Here is a 24,255-nt window from a genome sequence, read left to right on the forward strand (position 1 = left end):
GAGAAAGAGAGAGAGAGAGAGAGAGAGAGAGAGAGAGAGAGAGAGAGAGAGAGAGAGAGAGAGAGAGAGGAGGGACTTTTAAAAGCTCTTCATTCAACCATAATTCTGGCTATTTAACAAAAAGAAACAGGGATCAGTGATTAGAAAGTGTTGTGTGGTAAATACAACTAAATAACATCATCAGTCAGTAACATCAGGGATCCATCCCCTCAGTGTGTGTGTGTGTGTGTGTGTGTGTACCAGGGTGCAATACACCCTCACACAAGAGAGAGAGGCCAGATTTATTTTAAGCACATTTCTAACACTAATACTAGAGCTGAAAACACTGAGATCTAAGATCATCGTCTGTCCACCTTCATTCTCATATTAAAACTTCAACTCAATTTAATGCTGCATTTTTAAAAATTATTTTTGCTCTATTTAAAAATGCTTGAGCATTGCATGATGAATGGACCAATACAAATGGTCCACCATCATATCAAACTACATTAAAGATTACAGCCTTTTTTCTCTTCTGTTACGATAGTGACGTTATCCTAATGAATAGATCGGCATCAGCAGGATATCAGCAGTGAACTCAGCAGTAGGCAGCAATAAAGAAGAACACAATGTGTGCTGAATTCAATCAGAAACATTCGTCTCTGTTCTTTTGGACGATGACATCAGTATTCCAAGTGGCCAATTAGCTGCAAGTCCAAACCAGGTGGCCTGTGTGTGCTAACAAGTCTTCTGGGAAGTATGTGCATATGTGTGTGTGTGTGTGTGTGTTTGTGTGTGTGTGTGTGTTCACTCCATGGATTCTTTTTCAACATCTGGGTCAGAAGGATTTGCCATGTCAGCTAAAAATTGACAAAATGATGTATGACATGGGTCCTTTGGACTCTCTGAATGTCTCAAAATCAAATTATTGGGAGTCCCTGAAAATAAACTTATTATTACATTATGCTGTCATTGTTTAGCTGTTTTACTCATGGCGAGCTTCTGTCTTTGGTATTCTTGACTAACTCGAGATGCAGTGTTGGTCTGTCTCAGGGTGGTGCTGTACCAAACTGGTTTACCCAGTTGGTCCTTCACAGCCTAGCAACTGTAACTATGCCCGGGACACCTCTGAAATACTTTACAATATGCCGTAACATGAGTATAAAAGAGGAGATGTGTAAGATCTCAGTGTAATGTGTAAAGTTCATTATTTCATAAATATTGGGTCAAAAAAGGCACAGTGTGCACCTGCAAAGCATCTATAATGGACCATGAAAAGAAAGTGTTACCTTTATTTTTTTGTGATGAATAGAATAAACATTAGTTAACGTATGTCTCCGTTATTTACCATCTAACATTTAAACAAACATAAATTAATACCGCCAAGTCAATTATATACATTACTTATGGTTTATGGTTTGCTATTGTTAACTAATGCAAAATAAATGTTAATTAGGGGATCCTAATGTACGGTGTAATTCATATTTATCAGGAAAGATTCTAATACAAGACCTAATCAGCCAACACAATCCAAATCAACACTCAAATTTACTCAAATTCAAAAAGACACAGCAAGACTGGATATCATTATTGAGAACTAAGGCCACCAAAAGGGTGAATGGAGGGAGAGAGGTTGTAAAAGAGAGAGAGAGAGAGAGAGAGAGAGAGAGAGAGAGAGAGAGAGTTGATCTAATCTTGGCTTTTCCCGATAGCATCTACTGTTTCAGCCTGTAGACCCAACACATCATCAGTCATAGCTGTCAGCCACTGAATCCCTTTCTCTGCTTGCTCACACACAGACACACACACAGTTGTCTCAATTTAGGCTCTTAGCTCACTGTGGCATATGAGCTGTTTCATATTGTGGCATATACAATACTACTGTGCAGAAGTCAGAGACCACCATTCTTTTACTTAATTTACAGTTAAAATGGCCACTAAGTACAAGATTTTCATGAGGTCTGACCACCCCAGAGTCCAGACCTCACATCATTAAATGTGTTTGGGATTACTTGCATTGTGAGAAGCAGAAAATGCAAACAACTTCTAAGACTGAACTTTGGGGGTGTGGAAAAATCTCACTGAAAAAATGTAAATTTTATTTAGTTGTTGAGTCTGAGGTGTTGAGTTTCAGTAATTTTCTGTTCCGTTCTGTTTCTGCTCTGCTTTTTTACCAATGCTTATCAATGAATACCTTGTACTTAATCCACTTTGACTGGAAATGAACTAAGTGAAATGAAGTGTGTTCTCAAACTGTACATGTGTAGAATATTCCATAACAGAAATATATTTAGAATGTTTTATATTATGAAGTTAAAATTATGAGACAAGAACTCCTAACTTTTCATCTCTTGTGTTTTATGTGCCTGTATGATTGTGTGTGATTACTATTCTTATATGACTGTGTAACTATTCATAACTACATGTTAAATTTTGTATGTTTAGCTTAGAATGATATTCAAATTCTATAGCCCTCTTCTAATTGACAACAGTACATATTGTTTTTGACAAAGTCTGGTCCTAGGTCACAAACCGTTTAAAAGAAGAGTCTTTCAGGGACTATATGGAGAGAGATGGGTGGGTCAGAGCTCAGGGGAAGGCCAGTAAAGATGCCAGTGCTTCAGATCAAGCCCAAAAAGGCCAAAGAGGCAGTTCAGGCACTATGGTGAAACTCTGGGAGGTTGTTTTCATTCCTGAGGACAGACAGCGTGGGAGGAAGCTATACAGAGAGAGAGAGAGAGAGAGAGAGAGAGAGAGAGAGAGAAAGAGAACTTAAATGTATCAGTGTTGTAAAACACATTTTGCAAGTATGTCAGTATACTGAGCCCCTTACAGTGTTCTTATATCTAACACTTTCTAATCCATCCAAACTATTTTTGTCAGTCATTGATAGATATCTAACATGAGTCACTGGCTTATTTTATGGATCCTTCCTGTCTGTCTGATTCGAGTGTCTCTGTTTAATCTCACTTGCATTACTATTATTATAATTCTGTTATCCGACGCAGCCCACAGGAGTTTGTGTTCTGTTTTTGAGTTTTGGCTCTTTTTTGCTTCTTTCTTATGTTCCTAGAGAGTTTTTCCTGTTACTGTCACCATTCACTTGTTAGTTTCCCGCAAAGCTGCTTTGTGACAACGTCAGTTGTAAGAAGTGTTGTTTATATAAACTTACATTGAATCAAACTGAATATATAATGGCTTTTTTGCTATTTGTTTATTTCGTAACCTTCTCCATGAGGATGCCCAGTATCATTCATATTCGTATCAATATCTGATTTAGTAAATCAGTAGTTTATTATATTAAATCAAGTATGTTGATGGAATTTAACAAATCTTTGTGATGGCTGGAGATGTCCAGGAGACATCTGGAAATAAACTTTGTTCTTCTAACCAGTTCAAAGTTATTTAACCTTGGGGAAAAAAAACAAGGTTATTGTGTTTAATGTGTTAAATGTGTTAAGACTGCTGCACAGTACTGTATATTTGGGAACAAGAACAAGGTGTCATTGTGGATCCATTAATGTCACTTTCATCTCACTTTAAACTTTTAAACTACTATTATTTACACGATTAACAATTTTGATCTAACCTGATGTGCCATCCACATAAATAGAATCTATTCACCTATGTATTCTATTAATAAACATTAATATAGGTCAAATAAATGAACAGAATCTTGAGACTCCAAATGTAAATGATACATGATATTTGTTATTCTGTGTTATTCAATAAAGAAAGTGATTACATTTCAAGATTTATTTTGCATGTGTAGCAGTTCTTATTAACGCTCATTGTAATTATCTGTGAAAATGTCCACTTCTCTGATGCAGCTACCTGGACAGTGCGACTGACAAAACAGTGGACTTCAGCATTGTTTAACCTCTCTATCATATACTCATCTCAGCTTTCAGCATGTCTTTCTGCACGGATCTGACTGAAGAGACACAGTCGAGATGATGGACAAGAAACGTGGTCATGTTGTCATGGTGACAACAGACAGAAGTTTCGGGGTTAACTTTGAAGCAAAGACTCACACACTTTCATGAAACCAGAGCATGAGTGGACAATGTTCACTTTAGAATCTTTCTTGTACAATATTTTCAGAAATCCACTGGTTTGCTACTTTAAGGAATCGTTTGGCCAAAAATAAACTTTACATGATTTCCCCAGTAACCTAGCTGCTGGTGATCAGTCAAGATATGTTTGGTCTTCAAAGTCTTCTTCCTTTGCACTGGAAATACAAGGCTAATGTAGGTAAATAATGAAAGACATTAGAGTTAGCATTGTGCAAACTGCATGTCTACAACTTAAAACATTTGGCTTAAACTGCATCAACTTGTTTGATGATCTCAGATAGTTTGGCTTTTGTGGTTTCTGGTACTGTATGACATACTGTTTAGGGATGAGTATCCCAGTCAAATTTGTTATTCAAATTTGTAAGACTTTATTAGAAAAATATCCAGATAATACCTACAAATAACACATCTGTGACAAGGCTGTTGATACCAAAAGTACAGTGGCCGACAAGAAAAGCTGTAAACGCAGAAAACACTTTCATTAAAATGACAACAGCTCCTTCAAAACATTAAAACATGCTGCAAACTCAAAAACATTTTGGAAACTTAGGAAACAATTTCATTAAAATGACTGCACCAGTGCTACATTTTACAAATGCGCTGCAAATACAGAAAACTGTGACAGAGATGGATCCATTTGCAGGTTTATTAAAAGAAAGGCAATCCAGAACACATAGTCAAAAAGGAAAAGCAAAGGGGTCATAACAGTGAAACAGTCCAAAAAACACAGGCAGCAGTACCAAAGGGCAAACGAACAAAGACAAAAGGGAGTCCAAAAAGTCAGTAAAGGTTCAAAATACAAAAAGAAAAACCCAGAGAGGTGAAAAAAACACAGAGGCTGACTTGGAAATGGGGCTAGTACCCAAGGGAAAGAGACCTCTGGTGGCCAGGTAGGGAATTGCTGACAAAAACACATGCAGCTTCAGACAGGAACGCTGCCAAGTCAGTCACAACACAAAGGAAGTGTTTCCAGACGCTTAAAGGGGATAGAGCCATTAAACCTTTTAAATTCTGTGTAGCATAAACATTCACCAGTAAAAGTAAGTTAACTTTTATTTGAACAAATATCACTGTATCATGATTAGCTGCAGAGTGCAACTGTAAATTTTCAAAATAGCAATACCACATACAGTATGATAGAGAACTATCGTAGTAAAGCTATGACACGTCAGAAAGCTAACTAGCCAGCCATGTTAACCATGAACTTTCTGGAATATAAATTTATGGTCTTATCAGCTTATCGGATTTTCCATCACAGATTTTCCAACCCCTCTTACAGTCTTCTGGGTCTTGTCAGCCATTGTACAAAAGCAATAAACTGACTAAATGACAACAAAAGTATTTTTTTAAATCTGTGTAAGTAGAGAGTAAAATAAACCTCCAAACTTCTAAACTTCTTGTTCATCAGTGCTGTTCTGTGGCAGTTTATCTGCTACCAGTCGTCAGAGACCCTCTTTCAGAATGGTGCTGTGCGGAGCTTCTCTCTTAGTGTGTGGAAGCATTTAGCTGGCTGCAGTATTGTTTCTATGCTAAATTTATGACTATTCAATTATCCAAAAATTCCGACACACCCCTGGACAAAAGTACATGGCATGGGTAAAACAGTTGCGGCCATCACAAAGCTGGAATTTTGCCTATAATTCTGTTCATTTTTATAGATAACTGCATGTCATACAGTGTCTGAAACCACAAAAGCAAGTCTGTTTGAGATTACTTAACAACTTTACACATTTTGAGGCAACAGTGTGATTATTTAGCCATGTTAACTGTAATTTTGCTTTTGATACTAAGCTACATTAGTACCATAACTCCAGTGTAAAACAAAAGAAGCAAATTCCAGACACCAGCTTATTGACTACGGTGAGGGGAAAATTGTGTACACTTGGTTTTATAATACTTTTTCTAAAGCATTATGTTAAAAAGTCAGGCAATTACACTTTTCTGTCTTTCTAAAGCACTTAACTAAGATTAGAATAACCTGCTTACAGTCTGAAGAAGAACAGGACAGAACAACGGTAACATTTCATTATATTCTTGACACCTTTGAGGGTGTCAAGAATATAATGAAATGTTACCGTTGTTCTGTCCTGTTGTTCTGTCCTTTTCTTACTTCAAAAGGTTTCATGATTGCCAGATTGGTTTTATTTTCTTTGAATATTCACCAAGCTTATGGTCTATGATTTATTTGCGCATTTTAAGTGGCCTTCAGATGTCAATCAGCACCAGGGTTTTTTCCCAGTGTGCTCTTTATTGGTCCCGCTTGTTGGACCCCACCCCTGTTTCAACAGAGAGAGCAGAACTGTTTTCATTGGAGCATTTGACAGGTGCCAAGAGTTGTGACTTGGCTTTTCAGCACCTTAACACATGGCAGTGTGTGTTATTCCTGCACTCTCCGTCTTTCCCCACACACAAACGCCTACACATACGCACAGACGTACACACACAGGTGTGGAAAATGCCAAGCAGAACTTCGGTTGAATGCACAGCCCAAACATACAAAACATACACAGACACTCCTACACTTTCATAAAGCCTTGGTATTTGCTTTAAAGGCCTAGTCACAAAAAGCGCTAAACACTGTACTACAATCGCAAGGATTTTGCACTGTAGAGAAGATTAGTAAACTAGGAAAGTCCATGAGGGGACTTTCCTTTCGAGTGTGTTGTGCACAAAAAAAGTAAATCACTGAACTTATTTGATTCAAATGTGTACATCGTTTCTACAGGAATAAAATATATTAACTATTATTACCAACAGTAAATTGAAAGACAAAATCATGTTAAAATAATACATTTTTAAATTAGTTTTATAAATGTAGAAATGTTGCTCACATTTGAATCAAGTAAATTCAACGCTCACTTTTTTCACACTAAATTCTTGAGATGTCTGGCAGAAAGCAGCGTCTTCTCTCACTATTGCACATTTAATAAACGTGACTGTTTATTATGTTATCTTTTCTTTATGTATATAATTTCCTTTATATATATAATTAACTCTAATTTTCTAAGTAAAAATAAGTTAACACATCCTCGACATGGAACAAACTTTAAGCACAATTAATCAACTTAAGCATTATTCTGCAAATGGTAGCACACAATTTCTGTTTTTTGCTTATTAAACATTTTTTAAAAAATGTTTTTTTAGGCTAACAGGGCATCTGAACAGTTTTAGGTGAAAAAAAATTAAATGTACATCCACACACAGTGTCCAGTTTTACACTGGGTGAGCTGCTGTACATTGTGCAGTATTGTACTGTTTGTACTAGATCAAACTGTCCAATATTTTCATTTTGCTGTTCTGGAATATCACTAGTAAAGTTGAAATGAACTGAACAGAATTCTCTCCTTCCTCTTTCTATTGAGTTATTTTGTATGCTTTCTATCTTCACCTCTGCTTTCCAGAGTCAGAATGTGCAAAGCTTTTGGTCCAGATTAGACATGTGATCTTCCTCTAGTGACTGTACGTGGAAGCTTATGGTGATATGGTTAGTTTGCATCTCAGTCGACAAGACTCTGTTTCTCTGTACGTTACGCTCTGTCGGCTTCTAACACACAAGAATACACACACATCCCCTATTTTTACTGGCAGGAAAGTCGTGATAGGTATGCTGAAGATGTTTTCATTGTGGAAAGTCCTGCAGTGTGTGTTCAAAGCCCCAAAGTGTGCGTTTGACTGTGTTGCCTGCATCCAAGCAACGGAGAATCCTTGCGTAGCCCCTAACTCTGTCCTCTCTCAGAGTTTACCTGAGTAGCACTCTTTGCTGTTACATAAGCAGAAGGAATCCAAGACCAAAGATTCTGTCCCTCTGCTGATTTCACTTGTATTAAATCACAACTGTGCATATGAGCGTGTGGGAGTGTTGTGTATTATCTGTGTTTGTGTTTTTCTGTGTCTAAGTGTGTGCGTGTGTGACCGCAGTCAGAGTTATGCTTGATTCCCGGAACCCGTCTGGCTGGAGTGTGTATTCTCAGTTGCAGACAGCAGGCTAGAATCACACAGAGGTGGCCAAACAAGCATGATGTCATACACACACAACCCCACAGCTGTCAGCACCAATCCACACTGATCAAACTATCAGGCTGTGTGTGTACACCAGTGTGTAGGAGTATGAGTGTGTGCAACAGTGTGTGTGCATGTATGTAACCTGTGTGTATGAGAGAATAGATATACATCAGTGTTTGAGTGTGTGGGTGTACACATCACAGTGTGTTCAAGAGTGTGTTTACAGTACCGTGTGTATGAGAGAATGTGAGTGTGTATATGAGTGTGTGTGTGCACATCAGTGATTGAGAGTGTGTTTACATCATTGTGTGTGTGTCTGTATCTCTGTGTCTGTGTGGGTTAGAGAATGTGTGTACATCAGTTGAATGCGCTTGGTGCTGCATGCATTTTATGCCTGTACAAAAAGCCGCCTCTACGGTAAAATGTTCATTTTAGGAACACAGTGTCAGATTTCAGACACCAGACAAAAGAGCTTCAGATCTTGAAGAATACACGTGAGGAAACTGATGTCTCAGCTCTCGTTTATCAGGCAAAACGAGCTGTTTCAAACAGCCTCAACTTCAGAGAAGAAGGCACCAGGCTAAGCTAAGCATCCTCAGACAGTAAAGTTCATGTAACACTTGCAACTCCATTCTGTCTTACTAGATTAATTACAGTTTTGTGCCCAATTTAAAGATGACAATATACTATAATCACAACTTCTACTGCACTGCACTTTTATTTTGTTTCACAAAAATGAAGTTTCAGTTCATATTCTATCACTGTTCATATTATATCACTGTCACTATCATCGCCTGCAGTAAACGTGTTTACATGCACTAAATAATCCGATAACTGCAGAAAATCAGATTTTGTCAGTAATCCGATCAACGCATTTGCATGCACTTGGGTAATCAGATAATAGAAACCTCTGGGTCTACAAGAGTGAGGCAATAATCGGATTTCTGCTTTGCAACCAGCCAATAAACTCAAAGAAGAAGATGTGACGTAAACATAGAACTCAAAATTCATTTTTTTTAACATCACGGCACCTGAAAATATGAACATATGAACATTATAATATGAAGAAAATTTAAATCCTTCATTTCATCAAACATGTACTTGGTTTCAGCATTGCTCCAAAAGTGTTTTGCTGCCATCTCACAGCAATGCTGCTTACTTATTTCCGGTACCGCTGTCTGTTTTCGCACATGTGCAGACTGAGAAATCTGAAAGAAATCAGAGTAAAAGTACACATGCACTGAGAAATCTAATTACTGAGCTAAAATCCAGCTCCCTTTATCAGATTTCTAGACCTAAGAAATCAGAGTATGCTGTTTACATGACCATTTAATTAATCAGATAACTGCAGAAATCCGATGAAAATAGGTAAAACAGTCCCTATTTTTTGTTTTTAGTATTGTAATGACGAGTAGACGACTATTTTTTTGAATGACTAGTCAACTCGTAAAATGAACAGCCGTGTGTCTATGTTTGCTTCCTCATTAAGATCATTATGGCTCAATATTATTGAAAACATAGTTTCTTCTCTGCATTTTGGCCTCCTGTTCAAAGGATTTTTGAAAACGCGCTCCAGTGTGGAGATTTATAAAAAAATGACTTTCATGTCTTCATGTGGACGGACAAAACACACACACACACGTTTTCTAAGCCGCTTACCCTTCTTGGGGGGCTGGAGCCTATCCCAGCAAAACGCTGCTTTTTGAAAATGCTGACTTCATGCTGTCAGCTTGCACATGTCTGTAGCTGTATTAATTTATTAATATAAAAGCAATTTGAGGGTGATTTGGGATTGGATAACTTGTTTATAATTCAATTTAGTGTAACTTTTTCATGAAACCCTAGTGTGGAAGCATCAGATTGTACTGAGCTAAGTTCTTGTAAATGGGGTGTCACCTTGATCATTAACCAAAGACAGAACATAATTAATCCTAATTCCGTAAATCAAATGGGGTAACGCGCTAGAGAAACTCAGCTTCTCTGCCTAATCAGGATTGTGTGAGCGTTTCAGAGAAGGTGGCATAGCCATGGCAGCGCAAGCAAGCAGTAGATTTTTTTTTGCTTTTCTAAGCTTTTATTTTCTAGCAACAATCAGACTATGAATCTGTTAGAAATGTTGAATTAGGGAGGTCTGATGGCCTAAAATATAATGTATTTGTAACACGCTCTCAAATCTCTGTGGTGCACTCTATATTTTGTGCAGTGTGCATGCTCACAATGTTCTTCTAGAGTCACTTTACATCACATTTTATGGTGTATTAAAAGCCCCTACAGGGCTAGCATGCTTATGTGAGTGTTTTGCATGTGGTTTTTACGATGTCATATGGATGTGGAGATTTTCACAGAACGCTGTCAAAGCGTTTGGACAAATATTTTTTTGAAAACTTTTAAAAATCTATGTCCGATAAACATCTGGACACGTGTAGATGGGGCCTTAGACAACTGAGAGCAGGGCTGTGTGTGCCTTTATGAAGAAAAGTGAAAACACTAAAAACCATTTTCAGATCAAGAGATGAAATTATGTGGGTATATCTAGAGAGAGAAATGGGAGGTCAACAGAGGCACAGACTGTGTGTGTGTGTGTGAGAGAGAGAGAGAGAGAGAGAGAGAGAAAGAGAGAGGAAAAGGTGTTTTATTCGTCTGGTTTTATTAAGTGTGGGGGGTGTTTGCTCCAGTAGGCCTCCTCCAGGCTGAATGCAGCGGTAATAGTTCATCTCCTGAGAGAAGTCAAAGGTCACTCAGTCCTCCCACACTTACCCCACCCAAAATGCCCCGTGCACTCAACTTTGACCCCTGAGGCTACGCCACGGAAATCTGAGGGAGATCTTTAAGGTTAAGGTTCAAAAGAAACTGCAGGGCAGAGCCTCTCTCTCTTTTTCTCTCTTGTGCTTTCCCCCCATATCACTGTACATTTGTACTCCTATAGAAGATTACAATGCCAGTCAAGAAGTTCAAAGGCGCAGATAACGCACGCAGATAAGTGTAAACATGCGTAGCATGCTCAGCGCACAAATAGTAACAAGCTGACCCAACGTACATGAACACACCCCTCTGTCATTACGGGCAATTTTCTTAGCTTCCTGCTCCTTCATCAGCCCCTTCCTGTTTGCTCCCGATTGGCGGAAACACGCCAAGCTCAGGAGTCAGCTCATTGGCTGGCAGCGAGGGTATCTAAACAATACGCCCCACCCCACTGTCTGAGAGGGACTAGCTGTTTGCTCTGGTCTTTGATCCACCGAGAGGACAGGGTGAAAAACGGTTGCCGAAATGGAGTTGGGTTCGCTGAGGCTTGGAAGGAAGATTGGGGTTAGCCGTAAATAACATGTGCTTAAGGTTTTTGGGTGCAGTGTCACTCAGCGTTTGGATAAAAGACAATCAGTCTCCCTTCAGAGTCATAACTCTGAGCCCATCTTACATTAAACACTTAATAAAATGCTGAGAAGTGGCTTTTAGAAGCACCGCACATGAAAATATAGAGTACGCCATTGTAAAAACTTCAATCTTATTCACTTATACATCACAATGTACTGGAAGTATTTGTAGAAAAAATGAAATAGAGACCTGTAAATGAGCAAATGCATTATGTTTATATTAAAATGTATTTAGTTTAGTGTAATACTGATACAAGATTTAAATTATTTCCATTAGTAGTACATCTTACATAGCCTTATATCATAGTGTTACTGATACTACTGATAGTACCAGATAGTGGTACTATTATACAGAACTGCAAATTTTAGTCACCTGAGAAAATTAAAAATAAAAAGCTGTTTATCTGGGAAAGTGTTTATTTGCTCTGAAATAAGTACAAATAATACTGATACAATAAGCAGTGTTTTTATGTATGTCAACGCGCTCTTTTAACCCTTTCCAAACCTCTCCTTGACGAAGCCCTGTATTACTTGCAGTCATCATCCAAGGCCTGGTTTGGCTAATCAGTGACTCAGGTTACATTAAGTTAAATCAAGCTTTGTGTTAAATCAAGTGTGCTGATGATGGAATTTAACAAATCTATGCAATTGCTCTCAGGGGTACTGAGGAGACACCTGGAACCAAAAATTCTTCAGGCTAGCTCACAAGATACCAACGACTTTTTTAAAAATAAGAAATTCTTGTTACTTTTTACTGTATTTATGTTTATTTCCACCTATTCTGATGACATTCATGGTTCGTACCAGCAAAAACCCACATTGCCAAAATAAATAACTTTTGATAGGTGCCTAAGTCTTTTGCATAGTGCATAGTACTTTATATAAGATATACTGGAAATGTTTAAATATAAAAAACAAGTTAATACAAGCTAATCTAGAATGTAATACTATTTTTAATAAGATTACATGTTATGGAAGCTATAAGATATTATTTCTTATTTTATATTTTATGGTACTATAAGTTATCTAATATAATTCAGTATTACTTCTCTTGTGGATAACTACTGGCAAGATTTTCTTTGTTGCAAATGACTATTTTTGTTATAGTCAGGTACAAAATGGCAAGCAGTACTTTTTCCCTCACATAATATTGCATCCCACACAGCTGTTTTTAAAGTACTGGAGATCAGTATAGGGATCGGACAAAAGTATACTGCCTCATTGGACTAATAAATCCAGACAGTCATTCCAAGAAGCAATTGCTTGGTCATTTTGTTTCAATCAAAAAAGACTACAGTTTGAGTTTCAACAACTACTCTGTGTTTTATTAAAGGTAAATTTTTGTTATCAGGTGTTTTCAGTTTACACTGAGGTAAATTTTAAGGCGTACTGGGAGTTGGAAAAAGATTCCATATACAGAACATCTTGTTTATGTTTTCTGGTTTTTGTACAGGGCAAAGCTGGGCTTCACAAAGACAGGTTTGTAATGTGTCCATCTGGCAAGAAAAGCTTTTCTGTTTCGGATATCGACATTGCACTGCCACCTGGTGGACAAGCAGATATGGTACAACATAAACTACATGAATTGTTATATCAGAAGTGACATTTAATCATAAGAGAAATCCAAGTGCAAAAGTACTTGATCATCAAAAATCATCACGCATAAACAAATACAAACACACAAACAGCATGATGCAACAGTCAAAAGACCACTCTTCATTTGTTTAATTACTAGTTGGAATGGCTGAATGAAGTTATTAATTTGTTCACAGCATCAGGAAAAAAGCATAAACATTTATTTATCTACGTATATTTTTTTCAGCATTTAGTGTGCCTACCCTCTGCTTTTATTATACAGCTTCCATTCTTTTTTGGCAAACATGCCAGCAGATGTCGGCAGGTATTTTTCCGCACCTTAAAAGTTCAGCTGGCTGTATTTCTGCTTCTTACCTTCCAAGTACTCACAAATATCTGATCTTGAGTCCATTGTTTTGAGCAGCTTATTTAATTTGCTGTTTTTCTTCTCAGTAACGGCTTCTTGGCAGCTACACATCCTTTCAGACCCATAGTGTTGAGCTCTCTTCTCAAAGTGGAAGGATGGACAGGTTTGATTGCGACTAGTGGCATGCTATGAGTTGGCTGCAACATAATTTCTTTCCACCTTGACATGAAGAAAAAAAACATTGCAAAAACAATGTTGTATGCAATACAAGAATCTAGCTACGTATGGCATGTTAACCTTAAGTCAGTCAGGGAGGTCTCCTTTTTACCTGTCCAATAAACCATTTTCTGTTTTATTTTCCTGTCTACTGATTCAGTGAAATCAATGGTTTGAAAGTATGTGTCTCAAGGTGATCACATGATACGTTATTGCCATTTGAATGGGCTGTTTCAAGAAACTAGTTCCACAAAGTTGAGATGCTTGCCGTTCTTGCAGGATGCTTTACATTACGCAACTCAAGTGCAGTTTAGTTTCATGTAGGTTTCAAGTAACTGAAGCTGCAAGAAAGTTTCACTGTGTAAAGCCACTCTAAGAAACATTCACTCAGCCTCCACTATCACAATCAGAGGTATTTGGTCATAACTACCTTGTAATGTATAGGGTGTTTAGAGAAGTAAAGATCAGGGCAGGTCACTGGAGTTCCTCTACACCAAACTCATCAAACCATGTCTTTATAGAGTTCACTTTGTGCACATGGACACAGTCATGCTGGAACAGCAAAGGGCCTTCCCCAAACCACTGCCACAAAGTTAGAAGCATATGATTGTCTAAAATGTCTTGGTATGCTGCAGCATTAACATTACCCTTCACTAGAACTAAGGGGCTGAGCCCAAACCCTGAAAACAGCAGACTATTATGCCTCCTCCACCAAACTTTACTGCTGGCACTATGCATTCCGGTAGGTCACATTCTCCTGATATCTGCCAAACCCAGATTCATCCGTCAGACTGCCAGATAGTGAAGCATGATTCAAACTCCAGAGAACATGAAGACTTTCCACTCTTTAAGAGTCCCTTACACTGATCACTTTTACTTTCTTTATAATCCTAATTTAGCACAACTTATTCATCACACCTTCTGGAGAATCATATAGGAGAATCAGGTTGATGTGATTACATCTGCAATAAATCAAGAAAAGTATCCTTTGTACACACAATTGCTGCAGAAGTTTAGTCAAACCCTTTGTACTATGATAATAAACATATTAGGGGAGAACAGGGTTTGTCAGAGACAAAAAATAGTCTCCCTGAGTAAAGACGTTATAGAAATGTTTTAAAATATATTGAAAATATATTCATTTTAGCTAACAGAAATAGGTTGGTATAGTGTAGTGGGTAACACCTCTGCTTTCTATGCTGTAGATTGGGGTTTAATCCCCTGCCTGGGCAAGCACCCTATACTATACCAGTAAGAGTCCCTGGGCTAGACTCCTAACACTGCCTGTGCAAATTGATCAAATTGTAAGTCGCTCTGGATAAGAGCATTTGCCAAATGCTGTAAATGTAAAAAGAAATGGTGATTAGTAGTACATTGAAATGCCTTGTAACTCATTCACATTTAGCAGGCTAAAGGTCGCCATTAGCAGTCAAATAGCTTTTGATGCATCATAGAGCATTGCTTCAAATAAATAACAATGTAGTTATTTTTCCCTCTTTCTTCTTTCTGCACTAACTGCAAGTGACAAAACGAAAATGCATACAATAATTTTCATTAATTCTATTTTTATTTTTCTACATCATTTGAACATGGCAACTCTCCTTTAAATGTGTTGTAATTTTTCCTGATGATTAGACCAGTGCGAATGTTCAAAAATCACTTTTCAAAAATTCAAAAATTGGCTTTACTTTAAAAGTAAAGAACATTTTTGCCTTCTCCTATAAAGTTACCCTTTTGAAGATGTATGTTTTTCTTTGGACAGTGACAATTTACAAGGTAATTTGATAATTATAGATGCCTAGATATGTTATCATGGGCAATAAACAGGACTCAAATATAACTTTAAGTGATAAGTGATTTGGTACAGATCAACACCTCTGATCAAACTGACCTTATAATAACATTATGCTGATGGAATGTCAACAATATGGCCGTGGGACACTTTTTCCAGGTTTTGCAAATACTACCTGCAGAGTAGTTTGAGTGCTTTGTATTTTGGCGAGCCATAGTTTTTTCTGGACATCTCTCTTCATAAGTGCTGAAAAGTGATGACATTCTTTTTAAAGGAAACTGACTTCATACATAATTAGCAACAGTTTCTGCTTTCGTAGCTTATACTGACAGACTTTTTGAAGCATAAAATAATATTTCGTATCATTCGAATGGAACACGCAGCTAATGTGTCCTTGTTTTTCCTTCCTCTTTCCGAAACAAAAACATAGCAGACAGCAATCGTGCAATTGACACTTCCTTTGTTTTAGAAGATAGGTGCAATACGCTAGGTCATTACAATTATTTTAATGTGATTTGTCACCTATAATAGCATATTTTAACATCAGTGAACTACATTAGTTGCTTCGCATCTAAAAATTACTGCTGAAAAATTTAGGCCTGCTAGTTAATTAAGACATTCACTTTGAAAAATCCAAAACATTGACTCACAGGTCTACTATTTACATTTCTAATCATTTGTAATAAGCATTCACAAATCTGTATTATGACTCTGCTGTACTGAATAAAGGAACAGGCGAGTGAATCATGGGCAAGCAGCACTGTCTACAGACTCAAACTATCTCTACAGAATGCAAGGACTGATATTTATTTGACACAAATTGCAATTAAAAAATAACTGGTGGAGGATCAAAATACCAGTCTGTGTGAGAGGGCTGACTCAGTGAACTCTGCTGCCCCAAGCAGGGACTTCATTACTTGAAAGAAACATATTCATCTGTTCCAGACTGAATGCTGCCAGGTTAATTGGACTGATGGTGTGAATGCCTTTCTCTTTCAGCGAATTTCAGCCGATGATCAAACGTCATCTACCCTAATTAAAAACTGATTGCTTATTCTATGTGTGCATGCATGAAAGAGAGAGTGGGTAGCAGTCTGTCATATTCAGCCTTACACCCCCTCCTCTTTTTACTTCTCATCCATTTACTTTCCACTTTCAAATAGCTGCCATCTTCTCTCACCGACTGCTACTCCATTGCTACCTTTGTCTCCTCTAGTGCTGCTTTGTGCTGAATTCTAGGCACTTTTAGGCAGTCTTTCACAGCCTTTCTTGCTTTTGTCAAATATTCTCTTCTTTAAGGTACAAAATTAAATGCAAGTAGGTATAGGAAAAGCAAATGTTCTAACAGTTCTATCAATTAGGGGTGTTAAATTCAGATCTTACAATGATTAATTTCAATTATGAATCTTTAGGAAATGATGCAGTGAATCATGAAATTTTAAATTTTACCATGGTTTTGATTCAGTTATTGTTGTATGATAATTAGTTTTCCAGTACAACGTATATGAGTGCGGAACTGTTTACACAATACTAAACAATAATTCTTACAGTATTAACAATACAATTTTTTTTCTTAGATTTTTAAATGTTAATAAATAAATGAATGCATAGTATAATCAATTATAACTGCATCCATAATCGAAGCAGCTGATTTACCACCTTAAAGGGGAATTCCACCAATTTTTGTGGTTGAGATGGAAACAAAGTCATTCAGAGTGGTTTAATGTAGGATGGTTAATTGTAGAGAAATTCAGATTTCCTTTATGGTGGTGGTAAGAGGAGCCATCCAAAATGGCTAGCAAAGCTACAGTTTTATATGTTAATGTTAAAATAGTGATAAATCTGAAAAACTGAGTTTTCTTTGTGTACTTTTTTGCCTTATCTCATCTCAAAACTATCATAAAATAATGTCTCAGGCATCAGGCAGCTTATCTATAATCGTTTAGTGTCATAATTTTCTGAAGTAAAACACTTCAGATGTCTGGTTCCTATCACCACCACTGTGAGAAATTCTGTTTCTAGGTTTCTCTAGAAAGGCACATTTCACATCAACCCTCTGAATGACTTTATTTACATTTTTAATGCTTCAATTATGCAGAACTGTTGAAACACTGGTGGAATCTCCCTTTACGATGAATGGTTCACAATGCATCGATGCATTGTGCACTAACAATTCATGGCTATGTTGTAGAGTTTGCACACTGTATCGTATCGTGCGATTGTGTGATTTACACAAAGAAGCAAAAAAATCCTTGAGAAAGCAGAGTGTCCTTATCTCTCAGTTACATAGCAATCCACCAATCAAATCCTAACTAAATGGTTAAGATCTATACAAAGTAATTCAGAGTGGTCTGATGTAAAATGCTCCTAAATCTTAAGAGGTTAATGCTTTTAAAAACTGTTTTAAATTGAATTAACTGAAATATAAAATTGAAAGCAGTACAAAACAGTACAAAAAACTGTAAAAAACAGTACAAAAACATAATATTTTGTGTTACCATATGAACTTCATTGTTTTTATATATGCTCATGTATATTTTATATGCTCATTCCAAATTTGATGCATGCGACACATTCCAAAAAAGTTGGGAGCATATTTGCCGATTGATCCAGTGCCATTCTTCAGTACACGTCCAGTCTAGCCCCTGCACTTTCTGATTATGCAGCCATGCTGTTGTAACACTTCCAGAATGTTTCTTGGAGTTGTCATGTTGAAACAAACATAGAACTCCCTGAAAAAGATGGTACCGAAAAGGCACCATTTGTTCTCCGAAATGTGTTCAGTTTTAATAGTGCAAGTTACCAGCTAACACTGTCCTGTACCATGACAGATGCTGGCTTTTAAACTTTATGCTGGTAACAATCTTGAAGGTCCTTTTCTCCTTAGGCCCAAAGAACATAACATCCACTATTTCCACAAACAATCTGAAAGGCTGACTCATCAGACCACAATACATATTTCCACTTTGCATCAATCCATTTCAGATGAGCTCAAGTCCAGAGTCTAGTCAGCAGTGTTTCTGGATGTTGTTGGTATATGACTTACACTGTGCATAGTGCAGTCTTAACTTGCATTTGTGGATGCAGCAATAGACAGTGTTTATGGACAACGGTTTGCCAAAGTATTCCTGAGCCCATGTCACGATATCCATCAGAGAAGCATGCTGGTTTTTAATGCAATGCTGTCTGAAAGGTCGAAGGTCATGGACATTCATTTGTGGTTTTCAGCCTTTTCCTTTATGCACAGAGATTCAGGGTAGAGATTTCTCTGGGTTCCCTGAATCAGCTGATGATGATATGCACCACAGAGGGTGAAATGCCTAAAATCCTTGAATGCTGAATGTCATTTTTTGCTGATGCATTTTTGCAACCCATTCTTGCTCATAGACTTCCCTGGCTGTTCCTTTTATATCCAAGCATGATTGCATCACCTATTTGAAATTTCACAATGTTCCTAGTCTTAAGTTTGCCCTATCCCACATTTTTTGAAAGTGTTGGAAGCATCAATTTCAGAATGAGCATATATTTACAAAAAACAATAAAGTTGACAAGATACAACATATTTTCTCTTTGTATTGTCTTCATTCAAATAGAGATCTAAGTAGATTTGAAAATCACAGTGTTCTGTTTTTATTTGTATTTTACGTACTGTCTCAACTTTTTGGAACTGGGTTTGTAAATTTCAACCATTAAATTATGCATTTAGAAAAATTGGTGGAATTCCACTTTAAAAACAATACAGGTCCACATCACAGGACCTCATCAAATTTATATCTTGAAAATGCAATAAGAGATTCTGTCTCCTGTCCCTTGTTGCTACGACTCACCAAAGAATGCAATTAGTGACTGGAGAAAAAGGAGCTGCATATAGAGCTCCTGTATTAAGCATGTGTGGTTCACTGACTGTTCTGTGAGGAATCTGTGTGCGTGGGGGGACGTGTGTGTTTATGTATAAATACGGTGTAAAATGTCTCTGTGGACATGAAGATTAGAAGATGCCTTGCTCTACGCTCTCTCTAACACTAGGCATCCTGAGTAGTTTGCTGTTCCAGGATGTTAGTGCTGTCAGGCTGCCACTCACTGGCGACAACGACTCCAACAGAATCACAAACGGAATATTTTCAGAGGTGAGTCCAACTCTGCTTCTCAGAAAAACACTGACAGATGTATTACTCTTTGTTTGTTTGTTTCTGGAATTTTTAATGTATTACAGTGCATCCTGCTATATGCTTAACCCTAAGGACTAGATTTTTACTCATAAAGAGGAATTTCACAGATTTTTAAAAAAATTTCTGCATAATTACAAAGTCAAAATGTAAACAAGGTCATCCAGAGTGGTTTTATTGAATGATTACGAATACACTGATGCTTAAGATATTGTATTACAATGGTTTTGTGATTATTTTTTTATTTTATTTATTTGTGATATTTTTTGTATTTTATTTTTCCCAGAAAAATTACATATAGTTTTGTTGATTTTCTTAGTAAAAATCAGTTCATCTTCTACAGGAAAGAAACTTACAGGTGTCATTTTTCTGCTAATTTTAGTGCAAAATTTATATTTGCCAAATTCAGCATGTTCGGAAATGGACCCCCACAGAGCAGGTATTATTTCAGTGGTGGATCATTTGTGGTGGTGGAGTGTTAGTGTGTGTTGCGCTGGTACAAGTGGATCAGACACAGCAGTGCTGCTGGAGTTTTTAAACACTGTCTCCACTCACTGTCCACTCTATTAGACACACTTATCTTGTTGGTTCAGATATTGATAACAGTTCATCTAATGCTGCTTAGTTTGTTTTAGTCATCCTCTGGTTTTTCATCAGTGATCACAGGACACTGCCCACAGGATGCTGTTTGACTGGACACTTGTCTTTAAAAACTTCAGCAGCACTGCTGTGACTGATCTACTCTGTGCAGAACACACAAACACACTGATATGTCACTATCATGTTCGTGTCACTATCATGTAATATCTGCTCAGTGTGGTCACTGACCATTATGAATGGGGTAAAGGGGGCAAGCAAATGATGCAGAGAAAATGGACTTCATTTTACAGTGTCTATATCCATTATTAATCATCTTTATCCAATGTTTACAGAACACTCAAGATATTCCACGGAGTTTAGAAATGGAGGAGTTTGCTTTCAATGTGGTCCCAACCAGCGGCAGAGCAAGTTCACCCACCATTCTGCGACTGCACCCAATATCAGCCAAACCATCGCACCTGCACGCCAACCTGCCACTCCGCTTCGGCCGGGAAGCATACATCGAGCGAACGCCCAAATCCTCCATCAACCTTCCACAGAGGTTTGGCCGCTCTCAGGAGGGTGACCTGACCTCCGCGCAGCTGTGCACCGAGTGCCGGAGGGCTGAGTCTCCACCCTCTGCCACATTACCGCAGAGGTTCGGGCGACGGAACATATTTGTTGAGGACCCTTTTCGTGCGCTGGCCATATTCACACGCACCCTTGAATCACCTTTTCCTAGAGACAGGTAGGGGAATAGGTTTAGGGTTTGAAATCTGATGTACTTGGTAGCAATGTGGAAAAGTGATATTAAAAATGCTACATTAGTTGCCTTTTCATCTCTACAGACCTACCAGTGGGTCCAGACTTTCGTTCCTCAGTCTCATAACTAAATACCTTATATATTCGTTTCACAGAAGTTCCTAAAGCCTAACATTTAAGGGTTTAACCCTCTCTCTTAAGAGTCCCTGTAATGGGAAGGCTTTCCACAAGATTTTGGAATGTGTCTATGGGAATTTGTGCCCATTCAAGCGTGATCCATGACTCCGAACAATACATTTCCACTGCTCCACCATCCAGTGGTGGTGTGCTTTACACTACTAACACTTAGCATTGCATATAGTGATCTTAGGCTTATGTACAGCTGCTTGGCCATTGAAACCCATTTCATGAAGTTCCCAACACATAGTTCTAGTGCTGATGTTGATTCCAAAGGCAGTTTGGAACTTGGCAGTAAGTGAGGCAACACAGGATAGATGATTTTTATGCACCACAGACCATGCAAAAATTCAAGTCTGTACAGTAGGCCATACACTATATATAAAATATATAGATATATAGAAAGTGAATTTGTCTGCATAAAATGGGCAGTTCTGTTCTTATATTTGATTGACCGAGCTGAGTTCGAAAATAGTCAATACGTTGTAAATAACTGGATAAACGCACACCTACAATCATATGCAAAAGTTTGTTTGCCCCGGTCAGATGTTCTGTTAAAATTTGAAGTGAAAATAAGTTAACACACCCTCTACAGGGAACAAACTTAAATATTGCATTTTCTGCACATTTTAGTGCACAGATTAACATATTCTGGAAAAAAAAACTTTAAAATATGTTGTTGTTTTTTTTCAACATTTTAAAGTTAGTAAATAAACAGTAATTGTGCATTAAATGTGCAGTTTAATGTGCAGAAGTGTGTTCTCTGTTGTGGAGGTGTTAACTTATTTTCACTTAGGACATCAATAAACACGTAATTTGACCAAGGGCACCCAAACTTTCGCACACCACTGTATGAACGCCTCACAACAATTTAATTCTGTATTAATGCACCAAGTCATTAAACACCACTGTGCTGTGAATGGACTATTATGCCACTCACATGGACCACTCAGTGTAGAGATAGAGTAAGTATAAAGTATAGATGAAGTAAGGACCTAGTTTTAAACTGAACAGTTTTGTTCATCAGTATAAAAGTGGTAAAAACTCTTTCAGAATTAAAAAAAATTTACAATGGTTTGTTTTTTAAACTTTTGTGAAAACTAACTGCTTTGTCTACTATCTTTTACAGGACAGAAGACTATGACTACATGCTTGAAACAATACAAGAGGAAGACAAAGCTTTAAAGAGTAAAAAATACATTGACTAAGACTAAGACTACCAACACACAACATGTCCCTGCAAAATGTGTGTGCCTGTTTCATTAATTTTCTTACTCGCTGCATGTATTTGCATCTATACTTGCGTGCTTGTAATCTGCTGTGAGATTAGCAGTCTATGTGAACATATATTTAGCAAACGTTTTTTAGCCTGTGCAGCTTTCAGCACCACGGAAAGTTTAATGTGTCCCAATAACAAGTAACAACAACAATAATAATAAAAACAAATCAGTAAATAAAAATAATAACAAAAATGTAAATAAAACTAAATGTGTAAAGCTTGTCTTTGTGCATAAATGGGGACAGAAACATATATTAGCAAAAGATCTTTGGTAAGAGGTTTAGAGCTTTTCTCTTTTAAACTGTCCTATCATCACATGTTAGAGTAGTTAAGTGAAAAAGTTAACACATCCTCTACAGAGAACCCACTTCTGTACATTTTAATACACAATCACTGTTTATTTGCTGAATTTAACAAATTAGAATAAGAAAACATAAAACGTGGCCTGTGCAAAAGTTATGGCACATTTTATATTTCATGTTTTATTTTTTCCCAACATATAAACAACAGAAATTGTGCACTAAAATTGGCTAACGTGTTTTCTGTGTAGGAAGTATTAACATACTTTCTCTTAAAAAAAATCAGCAAAGCAGAATTCGACTGGGTGTGTTCAAACTTTTACATGCAACTATACAAAGGTGACATTCAGGCCCGGGCACAGACAATTTCAAGGGCAGAGGTTCCACAAAAAAAGGTAAACTAAAAAAAAAAAATTCACAGCATATGGCAGATGCTCTTACCCAGAGATATAATCTAATCATGCTTCAGAAAACAAATGTAATATTAGGAGTCTTACCCAAGACAGACATAGACAGCTAATATCACTATTGCTAGATAATTGTTAAACTTTTTAGCGGGACCGGATAGATAAATAGATGTGACCAATATTTCAATACACATTTACTGTATTCCAGAACAGCAAAATGTTTAGGTAACACTGGATACTGTGCTAAAAAGTCTGCATTTTACTCATTTTACTACATCCTCTACAGTTGTAATGCTCTACAAATAAACATTATAATTCTCTGTACTGTTAATCTAGGTGGATTAATTCCCAATTTCTACATTTAATAAATACATATATACATTTAAACAGAGATAGAAAGAGAGAGAGAGAGAGAGAGAGAGAGAGAGAGAGAGAGAGAGAGAGAGAGATTGAAATCAGCCCAGAAATCTCATGTCTCTACCTAAAATGCTGAAATTTCTTCCAGAACGGGAAATGGTGGAAGCAATATAAAACGCAATTATTAAACATGCCAAACAAGTGTCAAAAAAGGGCAGGGCCTCAAACCCTCCTTGGGGCCTATCTGTGCACCTGGTGACAACAGTGGTATGGTGACATACACATTTAAACAGCCCCAGTCAAATGACATTTCGTTGATTTTCTAAGTGAAAATAAGTTAACACATCTTCTATAGGAAACAAATGTGGAGGATACGATTCTGGAGAAAGATTGTTGATATTTGAACTCAAAAGCAAATTAAATACACCCCTCCCTTCAGTGCTCCTTCAGAAGCTCCGCCCCCCAAATCCAGGAAAGCCCATTGCCAAAGCAGAAGTCACTGGGCTAGCAAACTTGTTTTGCAGATCTTCATGGCAGATCTAAAACCCTTTTGCAAACGTTGTATAGACAAATAACATAACATTACATTAGAGCGAACAGCGACACAGCAAGGAATGTAACTAATGTTAGCTCGGTTGTGGGTTAGCAAACTTTTGCTACAATTGCTGCTGTGAAGCTAAAAACTTCTTTCTCATTATTTGTTCTTCAGATCTTCTCCTCTTTGGCTGTTTCTCTGCCATCTCTTCTTCTTGACAGTGTTTAGCACACAGCCCCTTCCCTTCCCCCACATCCTGTGGACAAGCCGAATGGTCCTTGTTGCCGATTGACTGGAATAGAGTTGTGTAACTCGG

General features: G+C 37.4%; 1 protein-coding gene across 1 annotated transcript in view; it reads left to right on the forward strand.

Moving 5' to 3' along the window:
• npvf (neuropeptide VF precursor) overlaps nt 1-22,294 on the forward strand; it is a 35,280-nt gene extending 12,986 nt beyond the window's left edge. The window contains exons 2-4 of the mRNA XM_036565698.1: nt 19,405-19,505; nt 20,477-20,871; nt 22,192-22,294. Coding sequence (XP_036421591.1) covers nt 19,405-19,505; nt 20,477-20,871; nt 22,192-22,270 — 575 coding nt within the window. The 3' untranslated portion in view covers nt 22,271-22,294. The remainder of the gene's footprint in view (nt 1-19,404; nt 19,506-20,476; nt 20,872-22,191) is intronic.
• Nucleotides 22,295-24,255: the final 1,961 nt, after the last annotated feature.

The sequence above is a fragment of the Colossoma macropomum genome, unplaced genomic scaffold, assembly GCF_904425465.1.
Source record: "Colossoma macropomum unplaced genomic scaffold, Colossoma_macropomum, whole genome shotgun sequence".
NCBI classification, from domain to species: Eukaryota; Metazoa; Chordata; class Actinopteri; order Characiformes; family Serrasalmidae; genus Colossoma; species Colossoma macropomum.